The sequence below is a fragment of the Castor canadensis genome, chromosome X (genome assembly GCF_047511655.1).
Source record: "Castor canadensis chromosome X, mCasCan1.hap1v2, whole genome shotgun sequence".
Classification (NCBI taxonomy): Eukaryota; Metazoa; Chordata; class Mammalia; order Rodentia; family Castoridae; genus Castor; species Castor canadensis.
Window position 1 is genome coordinate 95,005,020 of NC_133405.1, and position 21,609 is coordinate 95,026,628.

Here is a 21,609-nt window from a genome sequence, read left to right on the forward strand (position 1 = left end):
AAAAACTATGTGAATCAATGAACACCATCAAGACAGTGAAAATTCAACCACATACAGAATGAGTGAAAATATTTACAAATCATATATTTGATAAGGGTCTCTTGTCACAATTTATAAAGAACTCTTACAACTAAACAAAAGAGACATACAAGCCACTTAGAAAATGGGCAAAGAACTTGATTAGATATTTCTCCAGAGAGATACAACTAGCCAACAAGCACATGAAAATATGCTTAGTCCCACTAAACATTAGGAAAATGTATATCAAAATCACAATGTGGGGGCTGGAGAAATGGTTCAAGTAGTAGAATACCTACCTCTCAAGTACAAAGACCTGAATTCAAATTCCAGTACCACCAAATTAAAAAAAATTACAATGTGATACCACTCACACCAACCAGTTTAGAAAATAACAAGTGCTGATGAGAATATTGAGAAATTATAACCCCTGTCCATTGTTGTTGTGGTAAATTGATACTCCTACTATGGAAAACAGTTTGATGTCTCCTCAGAAAGCTAAATATAAAATTACTGTATAATCTAGCAGTTTGACTCCTAGATATATATTACCAAAGGATTGAAATTATATATTCAAATACTTTATACAAATGTTCAAAGTAGCACCATTCATAATAGCCAATAGGTGGAAATAGCACAAATCTCTACCAATAGATAAATGAATAAACAAAATGTGGTATAAACAATGCTAGGAAATCTCTATATAGCTATCCTTATCTCAACTAGCAAAAACGCTTTGTCTTTCTTATTATTGTTTATGTCTTCTCTTCAACAAAATTGGAGAAAAGAACGAATAGGTTCTGCCTGAAAGCAAGGGGGGGAGAGGGAATGAGCAGGGGGAAGAAATGACCCAAACAATGTATGTACGTATGAATATATAAGTAAAGAAAAAATGTAGTATAAAAACAATGGAATATTATTCAGTCATGTAAAGAACAAAAAGGGGTATAAGAAAGAGTAATAGACATATATAAAATAGAAAAATGAGATCTGTTGAAACTATTCCAGGAATGGGGGTGAGGAGGATAAAGAATGGAGGGGGTAAATTCAACTATGATATATTGTAAGAACTTTTGTAAATGTTACAGTGTACCTGCAGTACAATATTATGCTAATAAATAATAAGTTTAAAAAAGAGTAATAGAGAGGGTGAATATGATCAAAGTGGATTATATGCATGTATGGGAATTCCATGATGAAACACCTTACTATTTACAATTTAATATATGCAAATTAAAAATATAGAAATAAAGACTCAATCCCTACTATTGTAAAAAATTTAAGAAAAAATATGAAAAAAGTAATGAAGTACTGATACATTCTACAATATGAATGAACCCCTTTTGTACACTTAAAAATTATTGGATAACCAAAGAATTGTGTTTATGTTGGTTACTTTTATCAATGTTGATCATAGTAGAAATAAAAATTAGAAAAATAGAAAATATTTATGTATTAATTTCAATATGACATAGTAAGCTAATGTATGCTAATATAAGTAATATATTTGATGAAAAATAGCTATGTTCTCCAAAGAAATTAGTCTTAAGAGTTGCAGTTAATCTAGGCATGTTGGCTTACACCTGTAATCTCAGCACCTGGGAAGCCGAGGAAAGAGGATCACAAGTTCCAGGCCAGCCTGAGCTACAATGTGAGACTCTCTCTCAAAGAAAAAAAAAAGTTACAGTTAAAGTTGGTCTCTTTAGTCGCTCTAGGTTATTTTTATTAGCATATGTTACATGTACAAATGGAATTCATTGTGAAATTTCTAGACATGCACATAATATACTTTAATCATATTTACATGACTTATTTATTTGGTTTATTTTTCTGAATGTGATGATCAGCAGTTCCATCTATTTTCCTAAACACAACATAATTTCATTCTTTTTTAGGGTTGAATAATACTACATTTTGTATATATACCAGAATTTTTCTTTATCCATTCATGGGTTGATGGACACATAAGCTGACTGGTTACAAAATAGCTTGGCTATTGTGAATAGTGCTAAAATAAACATGGGTGGGCAGATATCTCTACTGAATGGTGATTTACTCAGCTATATGCCCAGGAGTAGTATAGTAGGATCATATGGTAGTTCTATTTTTAGTTTTTGAGGAGCCTCCATACTGATTTCCAGAATGGCTGCACTAATTTGCATTCCTATCAACTACATCCTCAACAGTATTTGTTATTGTTTGTTTTCTTTATGTAGTAATTCTTATTGGAGCAGAATTAGCATCTACTGGAGTAGGTTGGAATCTCAATATAGTTTTGATTTGCATTTCGTTTATGGCTAAGGATGCTGAAACTTTCTTTGTATATTTATTGGCCATTTGTACTTCTTTTGAGAAGTATCTCTTCGATTTATTTACCCTTTTACTAATTGGATTGTTTTTAGTGTTTCATTTTTTTTGGCAGACTGGGGAATGAACTCAGGAACTCATGCTTGATAGGCAAGTGTTCCACCATTTGAGCACTCCCCCAGTCCTTTTGCTTTTAGTTTGTTTTTCATATAGGGTCTCGTGCTTTTGCCTGGGCTAGCATTGGATGAAAATCCTCCTACCTCTGCCTCCAGAAGGCTGGGAGTATGGGCACGTATGAATATGCCTGGCTTGTTTTTGAGATATAGTCTTGCTAACATTTTACTGGGCTTACCTCGAAATATGATCCACCCTAATTTCCTTAATGTCTCATTGCTCATTCAAAAGTGTATCATTCAAAATCCATGTGTTTGTATAGTGTTTAGTTTGTCTTGCTAGTAATTTCTAATTTTATTCCATTATGATCTGTTAAGAGACAAGAAATTAATTTTTTATGGTATTTGGTAAGACTTGTTTTATGTCCTAAAATGTGATCTATTTTAGAGGAAGATTTGTGGAATGCTGAGAAGAATGTTTAGTCTCAGGTTGTTAGGTGGAATATCTGTAGATGTCTGTTAAATCCATTTAATCTATGGTATGGTTTAACTCTGAGGCATCCAGATTTTTTTTTTGTCTGGATGTTCTATCTACTGATGAGAGTTGGTTGTTAAAGTCACCCACTATCATCGTATCTTGTCCCATCTCTCTTTATTTGCAGAAACATTTGTTTTTTGAAATTGAGCGCACCATGAAATAGGGTATGCTGATGTTTTATTCATATATATTTAGAATTATTATATATCTTCTTGATGGATTGTTTCCTTTATTAATATGCAGCAAGTGAATTTTTTTCTCATTGGAATAATTTTGTCTTGAATCTACTTTGTCAAATATCATTATAGCTATTCCTCCTTGCTTTTGACTTCCAGTTGTTTGGTAAATCATTTTCCATCATTTCACTTATAGTGTGTGTGTGTATTCTTGCTTGTGAGGTGTTTTTTGTAGAGAACAATAAGTTGGATCTTTTTTTTGTAAACTAAAGTTTATAAGCTCCTGTTGGGCAGGTTAGTGAGTGATACCAAAAATGCCTTTCCTAAAAAAAAGTTATCAGACACATCTCTTGGTTTGCCAGGTCCCACATGGAGGCTAATGGTGGCACCATGCAGGCAGTCACTCTCAGAATGCAGCTCTGACTTATAATTTGTCTTCTCCACCCAAGTAGTTGTGTATGAATTTGAGTCCCAGTTCCAACTTGTTTTGTGAGACCACACAAGTTTTCAAAGTGATTATTTTGCTCAGCCTATTGGGAAAGGGGCTTTCAGGCTTTGGAGACATAAAACTGAAGGGCCTCCTGCTCTGCTTGGCTGAGGCATTTGTCTTTAAAACTCCTGAGATGACTCACAGTGAGTGAGTTGGGAAATGCCAGGAGCCTCTTCACCAGCTTCTGCTTGCTACACAGGATGCTGCTCTCCTGTTTTAAGGTCCCCTGCCCTGTGTTAGCTGTTTATACCCAGTTTGTGCATCTCAAGGAAACTTTCCTTTTCTCTTTTGCCTGAAGCCCCAGGTGGGACTCTCCTCATTCCCTACTGTTTTGCTTAGCACTCTGTGTTAGGGTCCTTTGTTTCTTTTGTAAATCTGAAGTTCACTGTTTCTGGATTTCCCCTGTGTTCTGTCTTCTGTTAACTAATTCCTTCCCATGCTTTCCGATGATACCAGCCTCTCCCTAATGCCATGTACCTGAAGTTTTGTTTCAGATTTGTGATGAGACAGGAAAGTGGTAGATATCTGTCATCTGCTATTTTACCACCTTTTCAGCTAAATAAGGGAAATAAATTTTCATGCTTGCATATATTATTTTGGTTGAAATATATTAAGTAAATATGGCTTTACACATACATATACATAGAAGAAGGAAAAGTGTTTTAACATTTTCAAATAGTTGTGGATATTCTTTTTTGATGTCATATCAAAATCTGAGAAGTGGAACCAATGACCTTTTCTAACTCCATTACATTAAAATCCATTGTTCTGGTCTACCTTGCAATTCAAGTGAATACTTTGCCTGTACTATCATCATATTGGTCATTCTGAAAATATGGATACATTCTGTTATGCAGATCTTCCAAATGCTGTCATATTGTACAATATTTAAAAACTGCATACATTAATAGTCCCATCGATCTCACTAGAAAAGTCTTTAAGTATTAAGTGTCAGAGCCAGCAGTGGGACCTTGCCTGTGTGAGTTGGTATCTGGCCTCATTATTTGGGTTTCTTTAGGCCCCACCACCAGCACTGTATAAAACTCTCAGACAGACTCTAAAGTTCCACTCTTAACTGATCACCTAACAATACAAGATGTTTCCTTGGCATATTGGTTCTGTTGCTAAGGAAGAATCTCTTATGTTCTGTATAAAGACTACAATAGAGATGCTCCAGATGTAACAAGTGTCAGGCTTTGAGGAATACAATTGAGAACCAGAAAGGGCCACTCAAGGTCTCTGAGTCTGTGATCAACTGTCTACATTCTGGTATATGAGTTTGGGGGCATAGTGTGTGCAAGGGCCCTATGTGTTGAATTTCTGGCCACTCCAAAAGGAAAATGAGTGAATTACCCCCTTGTGACCACAAACTAGAGAAACAGCTTTAGAAGGCAATGGCTAGAAGGACCCATTTACTGTTAGGCTTCACTCATCACTCTTGGCTTCAAAAGAGCCATGTAGGAGATCCATAAGGCTGAAATTATGAACCTGTATGTTCATACCAAAAGGACTAATGGGCAGTGAAATGATTGGTAGGATCAAACTTAATAACAATAGTTAATAACTGATTAAGCATTTACCATGCCAGGCACTGTGCTGAGCACTTGCTTTGTGTTATCTCATTTAATTCTCATGGTAATTTTAGAAGTTTAGTACTATCACCATTCCAACTTCACAGAAAATGAAACCTAAACACAGGGGAGTTAAATGACCTACCCAAGGTCATACTTCAAGTAAATGATAGAAACAATATTCTAGGGTGAGTAATCATGTTTAAAACCTATATTCTAAAATGTACTTCTTTTTGCCTACCTGTGAATATATTGACTTAGAAGACTTTAAAAAAAACAGGTTCTCACTGTATAGCCCAGGCTGGCCCTGTTTCATCCTACTGAGTTCTTGAATTATAGGTATACATCAGCATGCCTGACTGTTTATCAGATAGTAATTGAGTAATCCAAAGTAGATCAATGATTTGGTTCGATACTCAGTTATTTTCAATGCTGCATTTTCATAACAAATATTATAATATAGCCATGATAGGAAATATGTTTCCACATACTTTTCTGCCAGGTGATATTTTATCACTTTATCTGAATGGCCTAAGGGATCTTGGGAACACAACCTTTTCTGACAGGCAGTTAAAAAAGTGGTGAAAGTGATACATTTTATGAAAATGTTTGTGTTTCTGGATGCTGTCAGTTTTAGGCAAAATTTTCGTGTGTTTGTAAATGTAGACGCTTCAAAAGACTGTTAGAAATCATAAAGGAATTCAGTAAATTTACAAGGTATAAAGTAATCATACAAAGATCAATTCTCTTTTTAGCGGTACTGGGGTTTGCACTCCAGGCCTTGCACTTGCTATGCAGAGGCTCTACCACTTGAGGCACTTTGCCAGCTCACAAAAATGAATTGTGTCTCTACACACTAACAATAAACTATTTGAAAAAGAAGTTATCAAAACAATTCCATTTAAAATGGCATCAATAAAATAAAATACTTGGGAAAAAACAAGTAGGTTATAAATCTGCATACTAAAAGTTCTAAGGTATTGGTAAAGAAATTAAAATATGATACAAATAAGTGGAAAGATACCCATGTTTATGAATTGAAAATAGTAATATCGCTAAAATGGCCAGACTACCCAAAGTGGTCTATAGATTCCATAAAATCACTATCAAAACTTCAATGGAATTTTATACAGAAATAGAAAAAAGTTCTAGGATTGATATGACACCACAAAAGACCCCCAAAGAACCAAAACAATCTTGAGCAGGTAGTGTGATATGGAAGCATTACATTTCCTGATTTCAAACCATATTGCAAAACAATAGTAATCAAAATAGTATGGCACCAGCATAGAAACAGACACATCAGCCAATGGAGTGGAATAGAAAGCCCAGATGTAAACCCACTATATGTGGTCAACTAATCTTTCACAAGGGCACTGCAGACACACATGGAGAAAGGACAGTTTCTTTAATATGTGATGTTGGGAAAATTAGATAACCACATCCAAAGAATAAAATTGGATCCTTATTTTATATCATACAAAATTACTCCAAAATGAATTAAAGAATTAAGTATATGCCTGAAACCACAAAATTACCAAAATAAAACATAGGGACAAAAATTTTTGACAGTGGCCTTAGCGATGACCTTTTGGATATGACCGCTAAAGCACAGACAGCAAAACCAAAAATGAACAAATAAGACTAACATCAAATAAAAAACCTTGGGGATTGGGTGTGACTCAAGTGATAGAATGCTTGCCTAGGAAGTGGAAGGCCCTGAGTTCAAATCCCAGAATGGACCCCCCCCAAAAAAAACCCAGCCTTCTGCACTGCAAAGGATATAATAAATGAAAATAGAACCTATAAACTGAAAGACAATATTTACAAACTATGTATCTGTTAAGGGGTAATAATTAAAATATATAAGGATTGCCTGTAACTCAATAACATAATAATAATAATCTGATTTTTTAAAAATGCACCAAGGACCTGAATAGATATTTTTCCTAAGAAGGCATACAAATGGTGAGAAGGTGTATAAAAAATTGCTCAACATCACTAATCATCAGAAAAATGAAACTTAAAAACTACAATGAAATATTGTCTCACTGCCAGGTGCCAGTGGCTCACTCCTGTAATCCTAGCCACTCAGGAGGCAGAGATCAGATTTTTCCAGCCTGGGCAAATTGTGAGACTCCAGGCAGAACCTGTTCTGCCCTTTTCTCCAATTTTGTTGAAGAGCAGACATAAGCAATAATAAGAAAGACATAGTGTTTTTGCTAGTTTGACATAAGGATAGCTATACAGAGAGATTCCTAACATTGTTTCCATGCACATGTGTATTACAACCCAAATTGATTCATCTCTACCAGACTGCTTCATTACTTCCTGGTCACCTTCCCATAGTGACCTTTGTCATTTTAAAGTTACTGTACTAAATCCTCTACATTGGACACATCAAACACTTTCAAATTTTGAGTTTCCTAACTTTCCCTATTCCTCATGTATGTGTTCTCCCCTTAGCGTGTGACCCATGTCCAATAATATTACTGTATTTGTTTTAGGTCTAAAGTCCACATATGAGGGAGAACATATGATTTTTGGCCTTCTGAGCTTGGCAAACTTCACTTAAGATGATGTTCTCCAGTTCAATCCATTTACTTGCGAATGACAAGATTTCATTCTTCTTCATGGCTGAGTAAAATTCCATTGTGTATAAATACCACATTTTCTTAACCCATTCATCAGTAGTGGGGCATCTTGGCTGTTTCCATAACTTAGCTATTCTAAACAGTTCTGCAATAAACATGGGTGTGCAGGTGCCTCTGGAGTAACCTGAGTCGCATTCCTTTGGGTATATCCTAGGAGTGGGATTGCTGGATCATATGGCAGATCTATGTTTAGATTTTTAAGAAGCCTCCAACTTGTTTTTCAAAGTGGTTGTACTAGCATGCATTCCTACCAGCAGTGTATGAGGGTTCCTTTTTCCCCACATCCTTGACAACATTTGTTTGTGGTGTTTTTTGATGATAGCTATTCTAACAGGAGTGAAGTGGAATTTTTGTGTGGTTTTGATTGGCATTTTCTTTATGGCCACAGATCGTGAGCATTTTTTCATGTGTTTTTTGGCCATTTGAATTTCTTCTTTTGAAAAATTTCTGTTTAGTTCAGTTGCCTATTTCATTATTGGTTCATTAATTTTGGGAGAGTTTAGTTTTTTGAGCTCCCTGTATATTCTGGCTATCAGTCCTTTGTCTGATATATAGCTAGCAAATGTTTTCTCCCACTCTGTGGGTGGTCTGTTCAGTTTAGAGACCATTTCTTTTGTTGTGCAGAAGCTTTTTAATTTTATGAAGTCCCATTTGTCCATCCATTCTCTTAGTTGCTGAGCTGCTGGGGTTCTATTGAGGAAGTCCTTGCCTATACCTATTGCTTCCAAAGTATTCCTTGCTCTTTCCTGTACTAACTTCAGAGTTTCAGGTCTAATATTAAGGTCCTTGATCCATTTTGAGTTGATGCTAGTACAGGATGATAAACATGGATCTAGTTTCAGTTTTTTGCAGGCAGATAACCACTTTTCCCAGCAACATTTGTTGAAGAGGCTATCTTTTCTCCATTGTATGTTTTTGGCACCTTTGTCAAAAATAAGGTGGGCATAGCTATGTGGATTCATATCCAGTTCTCTATTCTGTTCCACTGGTCTTCATATCTGTTTTTGTGCTATTACCATGCTGTTTTTATTGCTATTGCTCTGTAATATAGTTTGAAGTCTGGTATTGTGATACCTCCAGCATTGCACTTTTTGCTGAGTATTGCCTTGGCTATTCATGGTCTTTTGTGTTTCCAAATGAACTTTAGGGTAAATTTTTCAATCACTGTGATGAATGTGATTGATATTTTGATAGGAATTGCATTAAACATGTAGATTGCTTTTGGTAGTATACCCATTTTTACTATGTTGATTCTACCAATCCATGAGCACGGTAGATCTCTCCACCTTCTGTAGTCTTCCTTAGTCTCTTTCTTCAGGGGTGTAGAATAGTGGCTGTAGAAGCTAGAGACAGTGGGCGTTAGTGGGCAAAAGTTGATCAATGTGTGTTAAATTGCAGTTAGATAGGAGCAAGATACTCTGGGTTACAATTGTATAGTATGGTGACTATAGATAACTATAATTTAATGCACAGATGAACAAGCTAAGAGAGAGGATTTTGAAAATTTTCACCATAAAGGGTTGATAAATGTTTGAGATGTTTAATCTAATGTAAACATTGTGAAAAATGTGCATGTGTAAAAGTTACATGGTATCCCATCAACATGTACAACTTACATATTTTGTGTATCAGTTAAAACATAAATTTTAAATTAAAAAATATGAGACATAAATTTGCCCTACCCCTGGGGATCAAAGGAGGCTTAACTGAGGGTGAAAAAAAGTTATCTGGTCCCAAAGTGGAGGAAGTGTCACAAGAAAAGGCCCTATGCAGGAAGAGCCATATGTCTTCGAAAATCTGAAAGGCCAGAGAGAGTGGAGGAAACTGAACAACTCAGCAAGTTGAGGCTGAGATAAAGAAGTGGATAGACTCTAGGTTATAGAAATCCTAAAGAGTTTGATTATTATCCAAAGAGCAACCAGATATTTTAAACAGAGGAGTAATATAATCAGATACACATTTTTTGGCAGTACTGGGGTTTGAACTTAGAGCCTCATACATCTTACTAAATCTAGAAACATTAGACTTTGTTCAGGAAAATTAGAATTTGTTAATTTAGGGTGAGTTTCTGACAAGCCTATTGGGTTTCTGAGGAGCTTCCACGTACGTAAATTAAAAAAACACTATTAATAAACTTATCAAGATCAAAGCATCTTTGTGAAACATTGCAAATGAGAAGTCACTATATTCTAAGGAGCAAAAGAGAGGAAGAGCTCTGGGATCTAAGAAAGAGGTGACAGGAGACCAAAAAAGCATGGAGGCAGAAAGTCAACTCAGTGAAAAGTACAAACCAGCTGCAACTCCAACTGAAGCTCCAGGGAGAGGGACAAAGGACCTCTGAAACCACAAGCACAAAGTAAGATGGAGAGTGAAAATAACACCAATAACAACAGACCAATAGTCTTAGCCATAAAAAAACAAACAGTTCCTGCAAACTTTAAATCTGGTGTGGGAATTTGGTCTAAAAGTAACTCCTCTTGCATGGTAGGCTAGTTTGGAATAAGAAATCAATTTCATTGCTTGTCATCTTTCAGAATGCTACAGCCAGAAGCCATCTTGAGAGGAGGCATATTGTTAGAGCTACTCTGAGGATCAGGAAACATGGAACAATCACAAGGTATACCCTGCCACAGTGACTGTGTGGAGGTGGACATGAGAGACAGTTGTGGAGAGGGAGGTGGGTCTGTCACAGACCTTCTAAGAAGTTTAAGTACCAGAGAGTATAAATTGTGGAGGAATCTGTGGTTTGTGGCCCCACCCTTTGTGGCAAGGAGCAAGACTAGTAGCATGTAGTTTACTGCATGAGCTGGGTCAGAAAGTGCCCAGCCTGAGGGTGGCTGATGGTTCAGTTGCTGCAGCTCTCTCTCCAGCTCAGTGGTCTGTTTGCTTCCCCCACTCTCCAAGGCATTCAGAGATACTGGCAATTTGGATGTTTGCCATGCTATGCTTCCAGGTTCATAGACTGGTGGCTTCTAGATCTAGGGGCACCTTCCCAGTCCACTTGCCACCAAAGGTCATCAGGCTTAGGGGCTCTGGATGCACATTTAAAAAAAAAGTCTCTGAAGTGAATGTAATGCTGCCATGGACAAAAAACACTTAACTTGCCAGACCCAGCAAGAAACATAGGGCAAGACTCAGCCCAACAAGCACCAACCTGTTTGTTGGGAGCAGGGAAATTTTAATGTTTTTTTCTTACATGTATCCAATTTTATATACTTCTTTTTTAATTTTTTTCTTTTTTGAGATAATGTCTTACTATCTAGTCTAGACTGACCTGCAATTTGCTTTATAGTTCAAGCTGGCCTTAAATTCAGAATCTTCTTGCTTTAGCCTCCTAAGTGCTAGAATTGCAGACATGCACCATAACTTCTTAGTTTATTCTGTATTATTTTAGTTACTTCCTTTTCTATTACTATTGGTGGTATAGTTGTTTGTAATTGGATTTAACTGTATTTCTATACTTTGATTGCTTTTGTGTTGTTATTGGGATTTGTTTTCTCTGAGAACTTGGAATCACATTCTTTCTAAAAATTTTTTCTTATCATATTATTGTTATACTTGAGGTACATTATTACATTTACAAAAGTCCTTACAATATATCATAGTTAAATTCATCCCCTCAATCATTCTCCTTTATCCTCACCCCCATTCCTGCAATAGTTTCAGCAGTCCTCATTTTTCCATTTTCATGCATGAGTACATAATATTTCCATTACATTCAGCCTTCTTCACTCTTTTCTTATATCCTCCCCCCTTCCACTGGTACCAACCCTCATACAGGACCTGTTTTACCTTCCTGTTCTCTGTTTTTGAAAAAAGACACTTTTGTTTGTTTAAGACAAGTACATAGGGCGTTTCATTCTGAGATTTCCATGAATTGGTTCATCCCCTCTATTTTTCTCCTTTCTACCTTAGTCCTCTTCTTATGATGATTTCAACAGGTTTAAAAATTCATATTCATTCTTGTATAGAAAGTACAGCAACTAGAATCAAGTTCTTGAGAGAGTGCTGCTCACTAAGAAGATCTTCACATATAAGTGGAAGAGATATCTAGCTCGTCTCAACAGATGTATAGATCTTACATAGAAGTACAAGAAATGTGAAAACACAAGGAATCATGACACCTCCAACTGAGTACAGCAATATCAAAGTAGATGAAATGCCAAAATAATAATTTTAAAAATGATGAAAGAATTGAAAATGTATGCAAATAAATAGGTGAATAAATTAAGGAAAACAAAACAGTATATGAATGAGCAATTCAATAAAGAGCTAGATGGAGATATTGAAAAAGAATCCAACAGAAACCTTAAAAATGAAAAGTTAATAAGTCAAATAAACTGAGTTGACAACCTCAGCAATACACTAGATTAAATAGAAGAAAGAATATCAAAGCATGAAGACAAGATTGAGGGATCAGCCCATTAACAAAAATAAAGGACTTGGATGTATGTACCTCAGTGGTAGAGTGCATACCTAGCACGAGCAAGACCCTGAGTTTGGTCCCCAGCACTGCAAGAAAACAAAGATGATAGTAAAGAAAAAGTAAGAAATTTTGAACAGAACATATGAGATCTATGGGACATGATTCAAAAGAAAAATTAATAACTTGTATAGACAAAGGATCCAAGGTACAGACTAAAGGCATTGAAAATCTATTCAGTAAAATAATAGAAAATTTCCCAAATCTTGAGAAAGAAACGGATATGCAGGTATAGGAGAAATTTAGAACCTCACAAGGACATTACTGGAAAAGAACCTCTAAACATCATTTTATAGTAAGAACAAGGAAATAATATTAAAAGCTCCAAGAAAGATGCATATGTTACTTACAAAGGCAAACCCATCAGAATAATAGATTTCTCAGCAAAACCATAAAGGCCAAGAGGGCACAAAATGATATACTTGAAGCACTAAAAGAAGATAACTGTCAAACTTCCATATCCAGAAAAGTTATCCTTTAGAATTGAAGAACACATAAAAGGTTTCCAAGATAAGCATAATGTAAAGGAATCCATGACCACTAAATCAGTATTACAGAAGATACTAAAAGGAATCCTACACACAGAAGAGGAAGCAAGACAAACAAAACCACAAGAGCGCAGGAAAGAATAAATCTTCTTAGAAAAATAGACAAGCAAATGAGAACTAGAAAAGGATAAAACATTATTAATTCACTAAGCCATCAAATTCCTAATATAAATAAGGGAGAAAGAAGTAAATATCTATTATTTTGAAAAAAAGGAATAAAACAAAAATTGACAGTAATTAGTACATATATTTAAATAACAACTCAGTGTATAAATGGTCTTAATTCTCTAATTAAAAGATAGAGAGTGACTGATTGCATTAAAAAAACAAGGCCTAACAATTTGGTGCCGTTCAGAAATTCACTTCACTAGCAAAGAAATACACAGAGTGAAAATTAAAGGATGAAAAATAATATTACAAAAAAATGGAATCTAAAAGCAAGTAGGTGTAGCTGTACTTGTATCCAATAAAAGAGATTTCAAGCCAAAATTAGTTAGAAGTGACAAGGTCACTATATATTGATAAAGGGAACAGTCCATCAAGAAGATATAATATCTGAGCACCCAATTTTATAAAGCAAATACTGCAGGGCATAAAGGGAAAGACAAGCCACAGTCCCATGATAGTATATGACTTCAATAACCCACTCTTAATAATGCATAGATCATCTAGACAAAAAAATTGATAACCAAAAATCACAAATTGCACAATAGGTCAAATGAACTTAACAGACACCTATAGAATATTCCATCTAACAGTGGCAGTGCATAGAACTTTTTCCCATAATAGAACATGTTTTAGGCTAGTAAGGTAAGTCTTAGTAATATAAAAAGTTGAAATAATTCCTTGCACCCTATCAGAATGTAATGAAATGAAACTAGAAACCAACAGCAAGAGAAACTACAGTGAATATGAAAACACATGAAGAGTGGAATATACACTTTTGAGTGAACAATAGGTACTGAGAAAAATCAGGGGGGAAATGTTAAAGTCCTACAACCAAATGAAAACCAAAACACAACATACCAGCGCCTGTGGGATAAAGCAAAAGCAAAAGCAATTCTAAATGGGAAGTTTATAGGATTAGTGCCTATATTTAAATGACTCAGAGAAATCTTAAATTCCTTAACAATGCTTCTCCAGGCCTTAGTAAAAACAAGAATAAACTAAGCCCCAAATTAGTAGAAGGAAAGAAATATAAGAGTGGAAATAAATAGAAAATAAAAGAATAATACAAAGAATTAAAAAACAAAGAGTTGGTTCTATGAAGAGATGTACAAAATTGGCAAACCATTAGCCAAATTAACCCAAAGAGAGAGAAATAAGACAAATAAATAAAATTAGAGACAAAAGGAGCATGTTACAAAAATATACCACTGAAAATCATAGACTCATTAGGATTTTGAAAATTGTATTCCAATAAGTTGTTACATATAGAATAAGTGGACAAATAACTAGACATGTATGCTCTATCAAAAGTGAACCAATAGGATAGAAACAATCCAAATAAATTTTAAAAATAAGCATTTAAATCAAAGCTGTAATACAAATTTCCTAGCAAAGTAAAACCCAGGACTGTATGGATTCACTACTGAATTCTACCAGACCCTTAAAGAACAGCACTGCTCCTCAAACTATTCCATAAAATAGAAAGGGAAGAAATGCTTCCAAAATCATTGTATTAAGTCAGTATTACCCTCATACCAAAAGCATGATATGAACACAACAAAATAATAACTAGACCAATTACTTTGGTGAATACAGACACAAAAATCCTCAATAAAATATTTGCAAATCAAATAAAACACTCATTTAAAATGTCATAGGCCATGATCAAGTTGGTTTCATTCCAAGGATACAAGAATGCTTCAACATTCTCAAATCAATACATGTAATACAGCACATAAGTAAAATCAAGGAAAAAAATCACATAATCATCTCAATAGAGACAGAAAAGGCCTTTGATGAAATTCAACATCCCTTCATGAAAAAAACCCTGAGGAAACTAGGTGTAAGATGATCCAGACTTCAATATAAAAGACCTATATATAGGGCCTGGTGTCAATGGCTCATGCCTATAATTCTAGCTACTCAGGAGCCAGAGATCAGAAAGATTGAAGTTCAAGATCAGCCTGAGCAAATAGTTTGTGAGACCCTATCTCAAAAAAACCCTTCATAAAAAAGACCAGAGGAGTGGCTCAAGTTATAGGCCCTGAGTTTAAGCCCCAATACCATCAAAACAAAAAAGACCTATATACAACAAACCCATACCTAATATCATACTGAAGGGGAAAATGTAAAAGTCTCTCTCTCTCTCTCTCTCTCTCCATATATACATATATATATATATTTTTTTTTTTTTCTTTTTGGTACTGGGGATTGAACCAAGGGTGTCGTGCATTCCAAGCAAACACTCTATCACTTGATCCATGACTTCAGCCCTTTTGTTTGTGTTTTGTTTTGGGATAGGTTCTTGATAACTTTTTGCCCAGGCTGGCCTTCAAATCTCAATCCTCCTGCCTGAGCATTTCCTCTAAAATAAGGAACAAAAAGACAAAGGTGCTCAATCTCACTACTCTTACATAAAAAAGGGGATAGACAAATTATTCTTGATTATAAGAAACATGATTCTGTACTTAGAAAACCATACAGACTCCTCTGAAATGACTCATAAGAGATAAACAAATTGATCAAAATAAAATACAAAAATCAGTTGCTTTCCTATATGCAAATAATGAACTCATTGGGAAAGAAATCAGGAAAGCAAGCCCGTATACATTAGCCTCAAAAATTAAAACACCTAAGAATAAACCTAAACAAGGAGATGAATGACCTCTACAATGAAAATTATAAAAACTCTACACCAACTGATTCTTGATAAAGGTGTCAAAAACATATATTTGAGAAATGACAGCCTCTTTACCAAATGGTGCTGGGAAAATTAGATATCTGCATATAGAAAATTGATAACTAGATCCCTTTCATTCACCCTATACAAAACTCAAGTCAAAATGGATATAAGACCTGCATATAAGATGTACAATTCTGAAACTACTAAAGGAAAACAAAGGGGGAGCACCTCAAGATATTGGTACAGGTGATAATTTCCTGAACAGGAGTTTACTAGCTCAGGAAATAAAAACAAGTATTAGCATATAGGTCTACATCACATTAAAATAGCTTCTGCACAGCAAAGGAAACAAAAGAGTAAAGAGACACACTAGAGAATTGGAGAAAATCTTTGTGAGCTATTCATCTGATAGAGGACTAATATCCTTAATATGTAAGGAATCTAAAATATTACTTTAAAAGAGCAAATAATCAAATCAATAAATTGGCAAATGAACTAAGCCAACACTTTTCAAAATAAGAAGTGATATATATTCCCTTGAGTATATACCCTTGAATATAGCTGGTTCACATGGTAGTTATAATTTTAGTTTTTAAAAAAATTTTTTTAGGAATCTTAACAAATGGCTGATAAATTCATGAAAAAAAATGTTCAACATCTTTAACAACCAGGGAAATGAAAACTATACTGAGATCCCACTTTAACCCAATAAAAATGACTGTTATATATAAAAATCAAACAAATGCTGGTGAGGATGTGGGGAAAAGGAACCCTTATACATTTGATAGTGGGAATGTTAATTATACTGCCACTGTGGAAAACGTTTTTGTTTGTTTGCTTGTTTTATAGTACTGAGGTTTTAACTCAGGACCTCATACTTGCTTATTTTTCAACTGATAATCTAAAAACATAAAAACTACATATTTCTGAAGTACTATGCACTGATTTTATACATGTATATATTGTGTAATGTTTAAATCAGATGATTCATATCTATCTCCTCAAACATTTATCATTTACTTATGAAAAGTTTCAAAATCCTTTCTTGTACCCCTTTGAAACCAACAATGCATTCTTATTATCTACAGTCATCCTATGTGTAACAGCACACCACAGTTTTTTGCTCCTGTGTAACTGCAACTCAGTACCCAGTAATCAGCCTTTCTCCATTCCTTCATGGGTTCTGGTAACCACATATGAGTGAGATCATGTGGTACTTGTCTTTCTGTGCCTGATTTATTTCACTTAACATAATGATCTCTTCTTTTATCCTATAGTTGCAAATTTCAGAATTTCATTATTTTAAAGACTGTATAATATTACATTGTGTATGTGGGTAACACTTTATCCATTCATGATTGATGGACACTTAGGTTGTTTGCACTTCTTGGCTATTGTGAGAAGTGCTTCAGTGAACAGGGGACTGTAGACATACTGATTTAATTTCCTTTGAATATATATCCAGTAATGCAATTGGTGGATTACATGTTAGTTGTATTTGTAATTTTTTGAGGAACCTCCATCCTGATTTCCACAATAGCTGTACTAATTTACATTCCTACTAACAGTATGCAAGAGTTTCCTTTTTTCATATACTCACCAGCACTTGTTATCTTTAGTCTTTTTGATAGTAGTCATTCTTACTGAAGTGAAGTGGTATCTTGTTATGGTTTTGATCTGCATTTACCTTATGATTAATGATGTTGGCCATTTTTTAATATAACTGTTGACCAATTTTATGTTTTCTTTTGAGAAATTTCTGTTTAGCTGTTTGCCCATTTTAATTGGGTTATTTTTGGTTTTTGTTTGCCATTGAGTTTTAGAATATATATGTTCTGGTTATCAACCCCCTTGTCAGATATATACATTGTAAACATTTTCTCTCATAATGTAGTTGACTCTGCATTCTATTTAGTGTCTCCTTTACTGTGACAAAACTTTTTAGTTTTATGTATTTCTATTTGTCTATTTTTGCTTTTGTTTCCTATGCTTTTGGGGGTTTTTGGGAAAAAAGTCCTTGCTCATTCCAATGTCCTGAAGCATTTCTATGATGTTTTTCTTCTAGTAGTTTTCATATGATAATGTCTTATGCTTAAGTCTTTAATCCATTTTGAGTTGTGACTGGTGCCCTCACCAGTTACCAGCTAGGGATCTAGCTTCATTTTTCTGCATGTACATATCTATTTTTCCCAAAACCTTTTATTTAAAAGACTATCTTAAGTTAGGTGCCAGTGGTTCATGCCTAGCTATTTGGGTGTCTCAGATTGGGAGGATTGCAGTTCAAAGCCAGCCTGAGCAAAATGTCAACAAGACTAACTCTCAACCAATAGCTTGGCACAGTGGCATAAACCTGTCATACCAAGCAATGTGGGAGGCTGAAATCAGGGGTATGGTAGTTCCAAGCCATCTTGGACAAAAAATCTTGTGAGACCCTCATCTCAACAGAAAAAAGCTGAACATGGTGGCACATACCTGTCATCTCAGCAACAGCAGGAAGGGTAAAATAGGAGGATTGTGGGCCAAGCAGGCCTGGGCGAAGAAGTGAGAGCCTGTCTCCAAAATAACTGGAGCAAAACAGAATGGAAGCACGGCTCAAGTGGCAGAGTGTGAAACCCTGAAAAAAAGGCTATTCTTTCTCTAATGCACGTTCTTACCAACTTTCTCAAACACAGTTGCCTCAGGCTCTCTATTCTGTTACATTGAACTATGTATGTTTTAAATGTCATTACTAGGTTCTTTTATGAATACAGCTTGGTAATATCTTTTGAAGTTGGGTATCATAACACTCAAAATGGATTTGGCTATTCAGAGTTTTTGTGAGATTTCATATTAATTTTAGAGTTTTTGTCATTCTATAAAGAATGTCATTGGTATTTTGATCGGGATTACATTTAATCTGTACATTGTTCTGGGTATTATGGATTTTTTAACAGTATTGTTTCTTCCAATTCATGAACACTTTCCACTTTCATGAGTTCCCCTCAGTTTCTTTCATCAATATTTTATAATTTTCATTGTAGAGTTCTTTTAGCTCTTTGGTCAAATTTATTCCTAGGTATCATATTTTTGTAGTTGTTGTAAATGGGGTTGCTTTCTTGAGTCTATTTCAGATAATTCCCTATAGCAATGCTACTGGTATTTGTATGTTGATTTTCTATCTTGAACTCTGATCTATTTATTAGTTCTAATAAATTAGTGTATTTTGAGGGGTTTTGTATATACAAGATATGTCCTCTTCAAACAGTGACAATTAGACTTCTTTTCTAGCTTGGATGCCCTTTATTTCTGTTGTCTTACTACAAATGACCTTTTTTTGTGTGTTGAGGTATGTTCCTTGTATAACTAATTTGTTCAACGTTTTTATCACGAAGATATGTTGAATTTTATCAAATAACTTCTGCACCAATTGAGATGGCCATATAGTTTTTATCCTTCATTCTCTTGATAGGATGTGTCATGTACATAGATTAGAACATACTGAGCCATCCTTGCATCTGTGGGATGAATCTGATTAAGTGCTGAATAATATTTTTATGTGTTGTTGGATGTAGTTTACTAATATTTTGTTTAGAATTTTGGTATCCATGCTCATCAAGGATATGGGTTTGTAGTTTTTTTTTTTTGCAGTACTGGGATTTGAACTCGGGACCTCAGGCTTGCTAGGCAGGTGCTCTACTATTACCTGTATCTGTGCAGAAGGCATCCAAAACTAGCCTGGTCCTAGGGGCAGGAATGAAAGAATCAAGTTCCACTCTGCTACAAGCAGGGGTTAGTGAGGTAATATACCTAAACTGGACTACTAGAAGCTGACACAAAAATTTGGGTTAGAATGGTCAAGAAACAGCAGTTGCATCTTAGAGGTTTGATTAAAAAAACCAGTTCACTTGCTGATTGAAATATTGTTTTGTGATAGCAATCCCTAAGTAAATTGATTATTTCCTATATACAAAGCTAGTAATAAACATACTACCAATGTCTCCTCTTAAAATCAGTAATCCTTCCCTATTCGTATAAGCACATCCTCATTCTATCTGAGGAATGTATTATGAAGATCAAAAGAACCTATAATGGTTTGGTGATAGAATTAATTGAAACATAGAATGTAAAAGTTAATCTAGCATGTTTACTGATACACAAAATTGCTATATTGCTTCATATTAACTAGTCATAAGTTGTAAAGAAGGTTCGAATGCCAGTAAAAAGTTTACCTATTTAATTTTACCCTAGATCTTAAGGACTAACTCACCTTCTCAGAAGCTATCCAGGGTTTTTGAGATAGAAGTTTGATTAATGAATCCAGAGTCAGCTTAGGGAAGGAGATAAGTGCACAAGGCCAGGACCTCACAATAGTCAAAGGAATTTGGATTACTTATTAAATTGTTAAAATTCTCAGATTATAAAAAAAATGAAACATGAAAAATAGTCTCTCTGAATTATGACATTTTAAATTCTCACATTAAATAAACTTGACATTTTTGACAAGCACACATAATACAATACTATTCATGAGATAAAAATATTCTTACTTACAAATATAAAATTTTATAATGTGCTATAGAATGTTTGGTCTAATCATGGACTCTGAATTTGTATCATGAAATCTTTTAATGTTGACATTTGGAAGTATGGGCAGAAGTTTAAACTTGACATCCTTTGACAATGTGAGGCCTTGACTAAGTGATTTGTCAGGCTCCCCTTCTGAGCCTCTCTGAGGAATGCAGTATCATTGAACTTAGATGATTAGTGGCCAGTTATAACAGCTTCTCAAGCAGGAGGGATCAATTTGCCAGGTGTTATGTGCAGACAGACAGATGATTAACTTAAAGGGTCTCTAAGCCCTAGGAATTAGCAACTAAGAGTAGGCTGTTACTAAAGCTACCAGATTCATTTTTTTCCTTATGCTAAGAATAACCTCCCCAAATGAACAAAAAAGATGGTCCTTCACATGAGGCTGAAGTCCAGGGATATTCAGATGGGGTCAGTGTTGGAGATGTTCACTGACCTCCAGCCTCTTCCAAGTGTCCTCTCCTTCCATTTGTCCCTATCGTTGCCCTACTCCTCCACCACTTGATCCAAAGCTGGTGAAAGATTGATTCATTATTGGGACGCCATAGAGAAGAAGCACATCCACAATCTGGTATGCACTTGGCTATAAAACAAGTATATAACTTGTTAATAACTCTGAGGGAAGGCCAATATTCTGCTCAACATAGTGCTCCATTAATGTCAGCCCATTGCCATTATTATTATTATTATTCTCCAATTGTGTCCTTCCTATGAGCCACTGTTGTCTTCAGTAATTTATCACTGGGCCTTCAGGGTAAAATAGGAATCTCAATGTTGTAGTGAGGATTAAATGAGGTAATGTATATAAAGTGCTAATATGATAGTCATTATTATTAGCTGCTTCCATAAAATGGATGTTTTAAAATTAATGATAGAAAGCATTCCTTGCTCTAAGATCAACAAAAAGTAATTGTGGTTCTGTCTAGGTTTGGTTTCTAACACCTGTACAGAACAGAATAGGTGGGTGGATGTTCCTATTCCCTAAAGAGCAAAACCTAGACCATTAGTTCTCTAACTGTGGTCTCTGAAATAGTAACATCAACATCACCTGAGAACTTGTTAGAAATGGAAATTCTTAGGCCCAAGCCATGACCCAATATATCAGAAACTCTGGGGGTAGGGCCTTGCAATCTGTGTTTCAGCAAGACCTCCAGATGACTATGATGTGTGCTAAAGTGTGAGATCCATGACACACTGGAGTTTTTAGTGCTGTCACAGAATCTTACCTCTGTGGGTAGAATTTATTTTTCACAGATGTTATTCATATAAGCCTTTTATCTAATTCATTCATGTT

At 35.0% G+C, this 21,609-nt stretch overlaps 1 protein-coding gene across 9 annotated transcripts in view; it reads left to right on the forward strand.

The window, feature by feature from the left end:
• Window positions 1–21,609, forward strand: part of Klf8 (KLF transcription factor 8) — a 211,816-nt gene that overhangs the window by 128,545 nt on the left and 61,662 nt on the right. For 4 of the 9 annotated variants that reach the window (XM_074064270.1, XM_074064268.1, XM_074064273.1 and 1 more), the window contains one exon: window positions 10,402–10,484. The exons of the other annotated variants lie outside the window; for them this stretch is intronic. In XM_074064270.1, the coding sequence (XP_073920371.1) occupies window positions 10,469–10,484 (16 nt within the window). In that variant the 5' untranslated portion in view covers window positions 10,402–10,468. The remainder of the gene's footprint in view (window positions 1–10,401; window positions 10,485–21,609) is intronic. 9 annotated transcript variants of the gene reach the window in all.